The sequence below is a fragment of the Podarcis raffonei genome, chromosome 1 (genome assembly GCF_027172205.1).
Source record: "Podarcis raffonei isolate rPodRaf1 chromosome 1, rPodRaf1.pri, whole genome shotgun sequence".
Taxonomy (NCBI): Eukaryota; Metazoa; Chordata; class Lepidosauria; order Squamata; family Lacertidae; genus Podarcis; species Podarcis raffonei.
This window is the reverse complement of record NC_070602.1, coordinates 30,472,919-30,486,970: the sequence shown is the minus strand read 5'-3', so window position 1 is coordinate 30,486,970 and position 14,052 is coordinate 30,472,919. Positions and strand designations below refer to the sequence as shown.

General features: G+C 42.3%; 1 protein-coding gene and 1 long non-coding RNA gene across 10 annotated transcripts in view; both read left to right on the top strand.

The window, feature by feature from the left end:
- GPATCH2L (G-patch domain containing 2 like) overlaps positions 1-7,238 on the top strand; it is a 32,686-nt gene extending 25,448 nt beyond the window's left edge. For 4 of the 9 annotated variants that reach the window (XR_008329159.1, XM_053378841.1, XM_053378813.1 and 1 more), the window contains one exon: positions 6,867-7,238. Coding sequence is in view for 6 of the 9 variants with exons in the window: in XM_053378841.1 (XP_053234816.1) it covers positions 6,867-6,940 (74 nt within the window). In the remaining 3 variants the exon portion in view is untranslated. Of the gene's footprint in view, positions 1-4,184; positions 5,971-6,866 lie in introns of those variants that run through there. The other 5 variants (XR_008329161.1, XM_053378834.1, XR_008329160.1 and 2 more) reach the window with 3 other exon arrangements.
- Positions 7,239-10,269: 3,031 nt separating this feature from the next.
- LOC128408842 (uncharacterized) lies at positions 10,270-11,103 on the top strand. Its single transcript, XR_008329162.1, has 2 exons — positions 10,270-10,722; positions 11,039-11,103. It is a non-coding gene; the product is annotated as an uncharacterized LOC128408842 (long non-coding RNA).
- Positions 11,104-14,052: the final 2,949 nt, after the last annotated feature.

The following is a 14,052-nucleotide window of genomic DNA, read 5'->3' as shown; positions in this document are numbered from 1 at the left end:
ATCATAGGGCTGTTCAAAACTTAAAAATACAAAATGAGAACACAAAATACATAATAAAACAAAAGCAAACCAATAACTCCCCGCTCCCTAAACACATTTAAAAGGCCATAGAATATTCATCAGCTAAAGGCCTGGTTATAGAGAAATATCTTTGCCTGGTCCCTAAAGAAAAAGCATTAATTTTAACCAAAAAAGTGAACTCCCGTTGATTAGCAAATGCTTGGACAGAATGAGGTAGTAAGTAATCCACTAATAAGGATTAATTAAATAGAACCAGCTCCTTGGTTTGCCAGCACTGGTGCCTTCTTCATTGCCAATCTTAATGTTTTGTTTCCATATCTCCTGCCCCTTCATGTTTCCGGTCTCTACACAGCTTTGAGTGTGTTCTGTTCAGGCATGCTTCCTCCACTCCAAATGCATATGCAGGCAGATCAACTACCCTTGTACTACTCCTACAGGCTCTAGTAACAAAATAAAATGTTGGTGTGGGTGGTAGTAGTAATCTTGCAATGCATATCTACCATAGGGCTGGCCCTACAATTAACTACAGTGAGGTGACTGCCTCAGGCACCAGATGATGCAGGTGTATATGTAGAGAGGCGACGAACTGTTGAAACACAGAGCTGCATGTGCACTTTGTGTCCTGACACAAGCAGAATGTCTACTCATGGATCTCTCTGCATACGTGAATGTGCACACAGTTCTTAAAGAATAGCAAAGAGGAGGAGCAGTCAGTGAGGCAGTGAGTGGGATGAGAAGAGTATTGCTAAACATTTGTCCATAGCAGTTGTCTCAGGAAGGTTTTATGGATCCTGTCTTGCACTAAGAAACCTGAAGTGCAGTGATAGTTGGAATAAATGCAGGGTTAGATAGTGACTACTCAGTTGCTGTCTGCTGTATTTCTTGGAACAAATTATGTACAAATTATCTGGAGCAGACAACTATTACAATATTAAATATTCCTTCTGTGTTATGGTTCCTTTTTGTGAAAATTCATTCTCTCTGAGAAGGCAAAAAAGGTAGCCCCTGGTATGCTCTAATGCTATCTGTCTCAATTTCTCTAGCAACTTTTTTAGTTTTCCTGGTTTCTTTTAATATTGTTGTTGTTTAGTCGTTTAGTCGTGTCCGACTCTTCGTGACCCCATGGACCAGAGCACGCCAGGCACCTCTGTCCTCCACTACCTCCCGCAGTTTGGTCAAACTCATCCTGGTAACCTCGAAAACACTATCCAACCATCTCGTCCTCTGTCGCCCCCTTCTCCTTGTGCCCTCCATCTTTCCCAGCATCAGTGTCTTCTCCAGGGAGTCTTCTCTTCTCATGAGGTGGCCAAAGTACTGGAGCCTCAGCTTCACGATCTGTCCTTCCAGTGAGCACTCAGGGCTGATTTCCTTAAGAATGGATGCGTTTGATCTTCTTGCAGTCCATGGGACTCTCAAGAGTCTTCTCCAGCACCATAATTCAAAAGCATCAATTCTTCAGCGATCAGCCTTCTTTATGGTCCAGCTCTCACTTCCATACATCACTACTGGGAAAACCATGGCTTTAACTATACGGACCTTTGTTGTCAAGGTGACGTCTCTACTTCTCAAGATGCTATCTAGGCCTGTCATTGCCCTTCTCCCAAGAAGCAGGCGTCTTTTAATTTCGTGGCTGCTGTCACCATCTGCAGTGATCATGGAGCCCAAGAAAGTAAAATCTCTCACTGCCTCCATTTCTTCCCCTTCTATTTGCCAGGAGGTGATGGGACCAGTGGCCATGATCTTCGTTTTTTTGATGTTGAGCTTCAGACCATATTTTGCGCTCTCCTCTTTCACCCTCATTAAAAGGTTCTTTAATTCCTCCTCACTTTCTGCCATCAAGGTTGTGTCATCTGCATATCTGAGGTTGTTGATATTTCTTCCGGCAATCTTAATTCCAGCTTGGGATTCATCCAGCCCAGCCTTTCGCATGATGTATTCTGCATATAAATTAAATAAGCAGGGAGATAAAATACAGCCTTGTCGTACTCCTTTTCCAATTTTGAACCAATCAGTTGTTCCATATCCAGTTCTAACTGTAGCTTCTTGTCCCACATAGAGATTTCTCAGGAGACAGATGAGGTGATCAGGCACTCCTATTTCTTTAAGAACTTGCCATAGTTTGCTGTGGTCGACACAGTCAAAGGCTTTTGCATAATCAATGAAGCAGAAGTAGATGTCTTTCTGGAACTCTCTAGCTTTCTCCATAATCCAGCGCATGTTTGCAATTTGGTCTCTGGTTCCTCTGCCTCTTCTAAATCCAGCTTGCACTTCTGGGAGTTCTCGATCCACATACTGCTTGAGTCTTCCTTGTAGAATTTTAAGCATAACCTTGCTAGCGTGTGAAATGAGTGCAATTGTGTGGTAGTTGGAACATTCTTTGGCACTGCCCTTCTTTGGGATTGGGATGTAGACTGATCTTCTCCAATCTTCTGGCCACTGCTGAGTTTTCCAAATTTGCTGGCATATTGAGTGTAGCACCTTAACAGCATCATCTTTTAAAATTTTAAATAGTTCAGCTGGAATACCATCACTTCCACTGGCCTTGTTATTTGCAGTGCTTTCTAAGGCCCATTTGACTTCACTTTCCAGGATGTCTGGCTCAAGGTCAGCAACCACACTACCTGGGGTGCACGAGACATCCATATCTTTCTGGTATAATTCCTCTGTGTATTCTTGCCACCTCTTCTTGATGTCTTCTGCTTCTGTTAGGTCCTTACCACTTTTGTCCTTTATTATGGTAATCTTTGTACGAAATGTTCCTTTCATATCTCCAATTTTCTTGAACTCTTTTAATATAGGGGTCCTTAAATTTTATATGGACTTACTAGCCAGCCATATATTGTGGTTGCACTTGCTGAAATTCTCTGTGTGTGCTAGAGAACTCTGGATTTGTGTTGCATGTTGTGCTGAGCTTTGGAGCAGGCAGAAGCGCTGCAAACTGATTTTGTCTTTTCCGAAGCTCAGCATAGCCAAACCCCTGTGCACCAGCATCAGGGTAGGTAGTGTTAAGAAGGGACCACACTGAGGGCCAAAGACAGTCATAGGCAAACTCGGCCCTCCAGATGTTTTGGGACTACAACTCCCATCATCCCTAGCTAGCAGGACCAGTGGTCAGGGATGATGGGAATTGTAGTCCCAAAACATCTGGATGGCTGAGTTTGCTTGTGCCTGGCAAAAGACATGGCCTCAGGCAAGCTGACAAGTGGCTTGAATTAGATTGATGGTTTTATCGTGCCTTTTTTCAGTCCTAAGGACGTACAAAGTATGAACAATACACTGTTATCATAAGACAAAACAATTTGAAACCAGGTTTGTGCACTGGATGCAACTGGATCCTGAACTGAATTAGATCGATTTGGGGCAACCTGGGATTTAGCTAGATTGGGTTGAGGCATCTCTGGATCATCCCAGGTCAGCTCAGATCCACCCAGAGCAACCCAGGGCTTTCAGATGGAGGACATTGTCGCAGTGTAGGGTGGAGAGAAAGAGACATATAGGCTGCCTGTGTGTATCTCTTCCCCCCAGCCAGCATGGTTAATGGTCGCATACGATGGGAGTTTGAGCCCAACAGTGTGTGGAAGCTCACAGACTGGCCACCTCTATTTACAGTCAGCTGAGCTAGAAATGGCCCTCTTCTTTATTAGAAAAGAACATGAGGGGAGAGATGAGAGCCAGTATTCCAAGGAAGCAAGATATCTTTCTGTGTTTTTGTGTGATACATGGGGCATGCACATCTCTGGCCAAAGCTGCTTCTCCCCCTGGCATGCTTTCAATCAGCACTGACTTGGACATTTCCTCTCTGACTAGCTTGTTGGACTCAATTTTCTTTCACTGTAGCTCTAGCTTCACGTGACGACTTTTTGTGTTGGCAGTGAAAGATTGGTGTGGGTCACCATTCAGGCCCAGGCCTGAGAACGAGGGGGGTTGTACAAGCAAGGATGCCCCATTTGGACTAGACCGTGCCTCCAAAACAGATCTCTGACTGAGCCCAACAGCTCTCATCTCACTTGTTGACCAGGTCCTGCTTCAGTGAACTCCTTTTATGCAACCCGTGTGCCCCAGAGAGGTGAAGGACACAGCCTGAGCTGGCTCCATCAGTCAGCAGAACAAATGGGCTTGCTCTGCCTAACATCGGGCCATCTCGGATTCCACCTCTTTTATAGAGATGAGTGATGAAGAGAGGCTCGTTCCGCTTTGCCGCTGTATTAATACACATCAGGGGCCAGCTCCCGGCACTAAATCACGCTACTGCATACATCTGTTATCGGACTCCTCACCACCGTGATGAACAAGACTGCAGATAGAGGCTTCCTCATGTCATTCTTTATAGGATTTTCCTAAAAGAATAAATAGCTCAAATCTCTGCCAACACTCTCCCCTGTCATTGTGATGAATTTAGCTTCTTTCTTAAACATGCAGCAACAAATCTTCCTTTGTCGTAGACCCCTCCCCCTCCCCACCTACGGAAAGTTTTGTTGAATTTGACTGAATTTAGATGATGATAGTCAGGCCACTTAAGATGCATCCAGTGGTGGCAACGGAAGCTGCAATCTGGAGGGTTGTTTTTTCTTTTAACCTAATATATATTTAATGGCACTCGTACAAGGTCATGGCCACTTACCCTGGGTGAATCTGGAACTGCAATTCCTTGGCAATCCCTAAGAAACGGTTCACACATGAGAACCCTGTGTGATCACCTCACGCTTCTAGAGCAGCTGCCATCCCTAAAAATGGGGTTATTATATACACCACTGTTGCCACTCCACCATGGAGACCCTAAGTCACACTTGCACAAGGGCTTTTGCAGTTCCACATATTCCTGGGGCAGTTGTGTGTGTGGGTCAGATGCCACAAATAGTCCTCAAGTGAAAGTATGGTAACGTTCTGCCTACTCTATTGCTGGGCAGCGGTTGAGGCCTAGGATGTTATGCAGGCTTAATAGGGTATTATAGCAGGCTTAATAGAATTTGACTCTTAACTAGATTTGGAGACCACCCCACCCCTTCAAAATACCTCCCAAATCTACCTGAGAAACAGTTTTATGTTCCCTTGTTTTAGGCATGTCTCATTGTCTCACAGTTTCCCATAGCTTTTAAGAATGTGGGCTGCATTTGGACCCTCTTACAGCTGGGCTTCCATTTGCTCATGGTCCAGCTGTCTTCAAGGAGGAGGTGGTTTCATTAATGGCCTTTTAGGCAACGTATTCTTGCTCAATTTATTTCAGTCACTTCAGTGGGACGAATAAAAGGATTGCTAGTTTTCTTTCCACCGCTTTCCTGCAGCATGGGTAGACACTGCAAGGTGTGCTCAAGCTGCTTCAGTGACAATCAAGTGAACTTCATCCATTTTCTTTTGTGCAGGCTGATTTCTCTTTTAGCAGGGGAGTTTGGCTGCATTTCTGACGAGGTTAAAATGGTGCTTAGACAGGATCCCACCTTTATCCCTAAAGTTGTTGCTTCACTTTTTCCACAAGGAAAATGCGTTATTTCTTTCTGCCAACTGCATATTTCTGGCAGATCATGTATTCTTTGAAACAAGGGTCTTCAGAAGCAGAATAAAGAATCGAAAGCAAGCAAGCAAGTGCCAATTTGTCCAAGCCTGATCACAGAATTTTGGCTGTTTGGGCAGAGAATTCAAATTTCCGTTTGATGCAGAATAAACACAACCTTGTGTATATTAAACACAGAACAGGGACTATTTATTTGGTCAGGTCACTTCCACAGCTAAGAGCAGAGGTGAGTATCTGGATGTTGCTGGACTACAATTCCCATCATCCCTGACAAATGGCTATGCTGACTGGGACTCATGTTAGCTGTAGTCCAAGAACACCAGGAGAGCCATGGGTTCCCCATTCCTGGGTTAGAGCAAAAGAAAGTCTTAACTGCTGGGAGCTCTCTAGTGCTGAAACCAGGAATGGTTTTCAGAAGCTCTGGAGTTATCCATATCATGCTTTAAATTGGCACTGTTCTGTTTTGAAAAAGTTTAAAACTTTTTCAATATGCAGTCACAGCAGCAAGAATTCTATTGGCCCAGAAATGGAAACAAGAGGAAATACCGACAATAGAAGAATGGAAACTGAAGCTGACTGACTATGCAGAATTGGACAGACTAACCGGAAAAATTAGATATCTCCGAGACCAAAAGTTCATTGAGGACTGGGGGAAATTTGTTGAATATCTGAAAAGAATATGTGATGTGCAAACAACACTGGCGGGGTTTCAAGAAGCACTGTGAAAGTCGAGATATATTGTTAAAAAGAAATAGGAGTGGGAGGGAAGTTTAATGGCAATATAAACAGAGGAATGCGTAAATTGAGAGATAAATATGGATGATTGTCAGAGAAGCCGAAGGAAGTCTAAAAAGAACTAAAATTGTGAAAATTTGGCAGAATTGTATATTTGTATTGGAAAATAATAAAAATTATTTATAAAAAAATAAATTGGCACTGTTCTCCCTTTCTGCCCACCCCCATGGCACCCTGCAGTCTGCATAAAGAGAAGGGTGCATTAATGTTGTTTTTGTGTTTTTATTGTGACTGACCACCCCTTCTCTCCTCAGCAACACGCTGGCTGTGAGCAAGGCATTTATTGGCAGAGGGTGTGGCTTTCTACGTAGCGTTTTGAAATGCAAATAATGAACAAATGAAACAATGCTTGGAATCTACATAGTATACTAGTCTTTTAGAGCCCTGTAAACCTGGCTGAAAGTAAACGAATAGGATAGGCAGTCATGGCAGTGGAAGCATACGGTGGATTTTGGCACCTAACATTTGATGTGCAAATTGTACCTTGCTTTGATGTTCCTGTTCATTGTATTTCTCTTCCTTTTTTATTGTGATGTTCCAGCAGCTTTATCCATCCACATAGATACTTCAGACCCAGGCCCGCCTGTGCCACACTCCCAGAGGCACCAGAACTGACTGAACAGGCAGAAGCCATTCGTCAGAGACAAGCTGCAGCGCTACTACCCCAGGCAGCTGTCTAAGAAAATGCCACAGGAGATGGTCCTTGACTGCACTAGATGGAGGCAGCTCTTCCTTTGTCAACTAGTTGGGCTTTTTAATATGTTGGACTTTGGAGTACGTCAGAATTTTCCTTCCGGCAATAGCTATCTCTTCAGTGTTAGCATGTGACACACACCTCTGTCAGCATGATATGTTTACCCCACTCATCCTGCAAATCATGTTTGTATATCTATATAAAAACGCATAATCAGTGTTGGGGGTTTCCATATTTCCAGTGTTCCTGCTATTGCTATGCAAGTATTTGTCGCACACTCTCCTTTCTAGCCCCAGAAGCTGCTTGGTGGCATATGCAAAATGGTATTTGGTTATTGCAGGCGCCTGTCTTCGTTGCAAAGCTCTTCATTTCTCAGGCACATCTCAGTTGTTAGCAGAGTCCTGTGTTTAATAGAAGAAATTCTATTTGCAGTTCTTTGGGGAAGCTGAGCCTGTGTCTTTTGTAAGCATAAGACCCCCAAAGAAGCCAGCAGCGATCCCTGAGCTAGAGTGGAGGTTAACAGAGGATAAACTGTTTTATCTGAACTGGGTGACGAATTTTACATTGGGAACATTTCCAAAAGCAACGTGTTGGTCAGTATTTTGAGGTTTGCTTCCCCCCACTTTAATATAATATGTTTCAGTTTTTCCTCCTGTATCACTGGGGTATCCTAGTATTGCTTTTAAACTATGGTTCCTTCCTTGCGATCCTCATTTCTGTGTATCCCACTGCATGAGCCAGTGGAACCATAAATGCAAAAATGGGACTGTCATGTCAGGAAGCTTTCCAATATATAACCTTAAAGCGAATGACAATGAAATGGACTCTACCAACAGTAGCTTTTTATGTTTTGGAAACTATTATAAGAATCATTTGAGACAGTAACCTGAACATAAGTTGCTATGAGAATAGCCTTTTAGATGTGTGGTTTCAAAATAGCCTTTGTGGATGACAACCACTTACTCTGTTGTCTTCAAGCTGGGATGTTTCCTGCAGTATAAAAAAGGAATCTCTCTTTTTGGCAGTATGTCCTCAGAAGCGCATACTGTGTTTTATTCTACATTTCCTGATTACAGTGTGCTCACTATGATGTAGACGTGTTATATAGTAGAGAGTGGTGCCTTCTCCCAACAACTCTTTCATTGCTATCCTTTTTCCAATATATGTGAATGAAGCTGCAAAATAGTCCCAATTCCTAGATGCCAGCATCAAAATGAGAAGTCCTGACAACCATGTTATTTTTCTAGCACTATTTACATTAGAGCACATCCTCCTCCTCCTTCGATTATTGTCTAGAGCCTCCCTTGTGGGGTTGTTTTCTCAAGATGTGCCTCGGTGCACGTGCGCAGAGTCAACTATTATATTTTTGATTGGGTCCTGTTGGCTTGAACGTATAAGGAGGGGGTGATTTATGCTTGCAGGCTTTCTGTAGGCGTTAGGTTGGCCTCTGGAAATGCTGGTCTAGATAGGCCTTTGGTCTGATCCAGCGGGGCTTTTCATACGCTCTTAAGGCCAGAGCAAATGGAATCAGGCTTGCTTCTGTGCATACAGAACCTCTCATGAGAAGCAAATCAGTGTTGTTTCGATGTAGATGAAGGGTTAGCATGTTTCACTTATTTTTGCCTTACAACTCATAAAACGGAAAGTGTGATACAGGCACAAGAAAATGTTCTTGCTGTACAAAAATGATAGCCCTGGAGATCATTTCTGGTTGTGTTAATGAATTTGATCTGGGTTTATCAAATAATTCAGAGCAGCTCACACATGCCTTACTAGAAGAGTCACATTAGTGATGCTTTGCCTGTGTCTGAGCCTTTTGCACCAACCATGTATCCCAGGCACAAGCTCTGATCTTCAAATGCTCTGAGTCCTAAATACTCTGAAATTGACTGAGCAAAGGAGCCTTTTAATCCTGTGTGAAGAATGCACAAGACAAGGATTTATTTGAATGAATCGGTGAAGTCTTGAGAGACCTTGGAGAGCACCACCATTATCAATACATTGCATCTGTGTTACTCATGTTACTGCCTCCTGCGCAAACTCCCATGTAAATGAATGTGAGCTACCATCTTGTTTTTTGTAGCATATCAGACACACCTATGTTGCACAATAGGCTTTAGCCTGTGTCCCAAATATCTTGTAAAGCTTTTTCTGTGTCTAGAGTACGGAATCAGTAGTTGTTGGAACACAGGTTAAGATGGGGTTCATATGAAAATAATCAGTAACTGAGTTGCATTAAGTGATGATGAGTTGCACCGTCACCAATTCCTTATTTTGTTTGCACTTAAAACTAGCTTTCCCCATATAACACTTGTAAAATATAACAAAAACTTGTACCTGGTTGCTTCAAGGTGTCTCAAACGTAGCCCAAACTTGCTAGTGTGTGGCTTTGTTACTGAGCTCTGAGATTGTTATTTCCCTTAAAAGAAATAATTTGTAAGAATGTAAAATGCTTATATTGATGTGTACAGTCACTGCTATACTTAACGGGCCACATACTCAAAATAGGATGATTGTTTAGCATGTGAACCATGTAAGCCGGCCCTTATGAATTCCACACAATAATTTCCACAGAATAAAGGGCAGATTCTTCTTTAAAGGAATGCATATTCTTTTAAGGAGAAGGAAGCTCAATTCTGTGACTAAAATACATTTGTGCAAGTAATGCATATTGTGCCAAGTTCTGACTGCAATGTGGGATATGGATTTATTTTTAAAACAAATGTTTTACCAGGTGGAGGAGGTGGCAAGCAACAAAGTAGAAGCAACGAGAGGTTGAACAGAAAGTGTGAACAGAATCTAGAGGGCATCTGTAACAGCTGCCAAATTATTATTATTATTATTATTATTATTATTATTATTATTATTAAATATGATCACACAGTTGTGGAACCCACAGGACCCTGTATATAAGTGTTTGAAAAATTACAACCATGTAACAAGTTAAAGGTTTTCTGTATTATACTGTGGGTCCATTCAGGCATGTTCTCTAATCCAGGCATGTCCAAAGTCCATCTCAGGGGCCTAATCCGGCCAGTTTAATCCAGCTAGTGTGGCAGTTTATTTCCTGGGGTAAAATCCCCCCAGACCCTCAACTTCAATCCTAAAAAAGGTCAGCAACTTTGGTTGACCCTCATCGCCCTCTTTGAAAAAAGTTTGGACACCCCTGCTCTAGTCCTTCAAATCAGTTTGTAGGATTGATGTGTACTTCAGTACAGTCATACCTCTGGTTTAAGTTGTTTCATGTTGAGCATTTTTGGGTTGCGCTCTGCGGTGACCCGGAAGTAACAGAACGCGTTACTTCCGGGTTTTGCCGCATGCGCAGATGCTCAAAATGACCTGTTCGCATCCAGAGGTACCACTGTATTTTTTTTTATTTTAACCTGTATACTAAGCTTGTGACATGCCTTCTCTCCCCCCCCCCAAAAAAATAGTGTAATCAGCTGAACATAGTTGCTCACATTTTGACAATTCATTTGGGAGATACAAGTTACTTTTAACATACTGTACGACAAGATCGAATAATCATAGGCTACTAATTCCCTACAACAACAGCCACATCAAAGATGAACTAGCCAATTAATTGGGGCTGGATAAATATTGTGAATGGGGACACACATCCAGATGAGCATCGCCATGAGCAATGCATGGGATAGGCTGATACTGTGTGCATATCTCTCTTGCTAGATCAGGTGCCATTTTTGTTCTTATCTAATGAAGTTTATTTCATGCACAAGGCTTCTAAACTGATGCAAGTGTGGAGAACCTGGATAAAGAAGTGTTTCTCCTTCATGACACTAGAATTTGGAGGCATTCAATGAAACTTTTAGCAAATTCAGGACACTAGAGCCAGTATGGTGTAGTGGTTAAGAGTGGTAGACTTGTAATCTGGTGAACCGAGTTCGCGTCCCCACTCCTCCACAGCTGCTGGGTGACCTTGGGCTAGTCACACTTCTCTGAAGTCTCTCAGCCTCACTCACCTCACAGAGTGTTTGTTGTGGGGGAGGAAGGGAAAGGAGATTGTTAGCCGCTTTGAGACTCCTTAGGGTAGTGATAAAGCAGGATATCAAATCCAAACTCTTCTTCTTCTACCCCCCCTTCCACCCAAAAGTCTTTGTTCTGTGCAGAATTTATATAATTTGCTGCCAAGAGTTATGATGGCCAGTAGCTTATACAGCTTTAGATGGGATTAGACAAATTCATGGAGTAAAAGTCTTTTCAATGGGTACCAGGCATGATGCTTATATGCAATTTCTGGGATCAGATGTAGTGTGCTGGTGAATATCTGTGGCTCATAAGAGTGGCTTTTCAACAGCTGCCACGTGCATAATGCTCTAAACTTGCTGCATGTATCCATATGAGCAGTCCTATATGCTCTGACTTCTGCATTGGGCTCTAGCATGCGTTGGTTTTGCTACCACAAGCAGTGTTTGCCAATGGCATGTTGATATACCGACAAGGCGAAGCAGTATCTAAAGCAGCTTGCCGCATAGGGCAGCTGCCCTGTGCATATAGCTTCACGGAGCTCACACATGGCAAGGGGAGCATCAGAAACCCTCCCTAATACATTGCAGCCTGGCATCGCAGATCTAGGAGCCAAATGCGCATAATAGGCTGCTTTCAGTTGTAACTGGATGTTTGCGCTTATCTTTGGCACTTTAGCATTAAACTGGAAGCAATGCTGCGAAAATCTCCATGCTGACCTATTGTATCTGTATAGTGCAAATGGGGAAGGGGCCAAACTTTTGTCTAGAGTAATGGAGCTGGATGCATATCATGTTTGGGCCAAATACCATTGACAAGCCCCATGCAGAGCTACTTAGCCAGGGCCTACTTTCTGGCCTAGCCACACTGCTCTGCATGTGTAATGTTGCCAAGCATTTATCTTTTAAACAACAGCTTCATGCCTGGGAGAGGCAACCAGTTAGTTGCATTTGTAACCAAATTCCTGAAAAGGAATATAAAAACATTCTTTACAATTGAAAGGTGTGGGTGGGAACTTGCTGCCCACCTATTTTCCACCCTCATTTGTTTTCTACAGCAGAACTTTAATTTCCACATTTCCTTAGACACATTGATTTGTGATGCCAAATGCAGTTGTCCGGTGAACTCATGGAAACTCTGTTTTGCAGGTACTGTACTACAGCTGGACTTTGTGTTCTTTTTGCAGTATTTTGTGAATACTTATTTTAATCTGTAGGTAATATGTCAGTCATATCACAATTTGAGATATCCAAGGCTTTGCATCAATTCATGTAGCGTTTCTGATTTCAGAGAGGAAGAGCTTAGAATAAGTGCTCGCATTGAGGCCTGTTTCTCATGGAGGTGGCAAAACTTGAGACTGAGCTGTAGTGCTACAGACTCAGATGGAGGCGCTCATGATCAAATGCTTTCTTCATGCCAAAAATGCTCTCTCCATGTAAAAAATAAGAACCATGTACATTTGGGGAGCAGAAAAACTGGATTGTGTCTGGCGCAGGGTGACAAAGATAGTAAGGGGCCTTGGGATCAAGTCCTACATCTAAAGGTTGAAGGTGCTGAGTATTTTTAGCATGGAAAAGAGGCAATGTGAACGCTACCTTGAAACATTGAAGATAGATATAAATGATGGAGCACATTTGTTTTCTGTTGCCCCAGAAGGTAGTACCTAAACAAACAGGTTCAAATGATAGGAAGGGGGAATTTGACTAAAATTTAGGAAGAACTTCAACTTATCCGTCTGTGGAACAGACTGCTTTGGAAGGTGGTAGATTCTCCATTACGTTTCCAATATGAAGTTGCTTAGTTACCTGTTGGGAATGCTGTAGCCATGAATTTCCTACGTCCTGTACAGGGGTAGGAGGAGATGCCCTTTTAAGGTACGTTCCTCTTTGTGTGAATTGACTGGGCTAAAGCCCTTGTTGACAAGTAAAAGGATTTCTTTTGTGAGGAGAATTCATCGGGTAGGCATTCTGCAGTCTGGAGCAGTAAATTCCAGTGACATGTTTTCCATCTTACATAGAACTTGGCCTCTATGTGTGAGGGTTTATTGTTATGTAGGGTTTATTCTAAGCTTGCTCACTTCCCTTTTATTTCTTTTAACTCCATGGAGCTGCTCATATGAGTAAGCTCTGGAAACTTGCTAAAGGACAACTATTCTGAGCAGGAACATGTCCTGTCTTCAAATGATTGGGCATCCTTGTGCCAGTTTTGTAATATAGCAGGCACTTCCCTTCTACAGAAGTTCTACTCCCTGCAATCTCTATAAGGCTTCTTGACTACACAGAAGTCACTTGTGGCTGAATCAAGTTTTTGGCAAGTCTTTCATTCTCAAGGCCTTTGCAAACGCCTTTTGGGGCAAGTGACATGCTATGTTGTGCTTCTGGAATTTATTTTAGAAAATGCTATTTAGAGAGCAGCTTGCATAATACGTTAAATAAAGATCTCCTGCTAACCACGACATGTGTTCTTTTTAATTGTTGGCAAGTCTCCATCCAGATGTCAAATTCCCCTAGTGCTCAGTCTGAGCATGGTGTGAAAGATACTTTAGCAAAAGAGGCCTCTCCAACACAATAGTTTGGCACTACAGGAGCTGTATGGATGATCCGTACAGGAATTGGTATAGTCTGTGCAGATTAATTTACGGTTGCCATAAGTATGGAATTTTTTGGACATAGACAGTATTTGGCCCTTGTAAACAGCATCAGGGTGGAAATCGCTGAAAGCTCATCAGCTTTGGGCAAAAAAGCTCAACAACTTTTGTGTCCAGATGTTCACTTTTTGAAATATGGCAACCCTAATTAAGGATGATGGGTGTTAATCAGAAAAGCCTGCGTAGTGAATTTGAGGCTGATGGAATGACTGCTCACATTCTTCTCTATTTATTTTTTTTATTTATAAAATTTTCAAATATAACAATAAAGGAAAAACATTCCATTCAAAATATACATCCAATTTTCATTTTTCCACTTTCAGACTTCCTTCAGTCTATCTGGAAATTTTTCATATTATCACAATTATTCACATTTCTTCCATCTATATTGTTTTTGTTTTT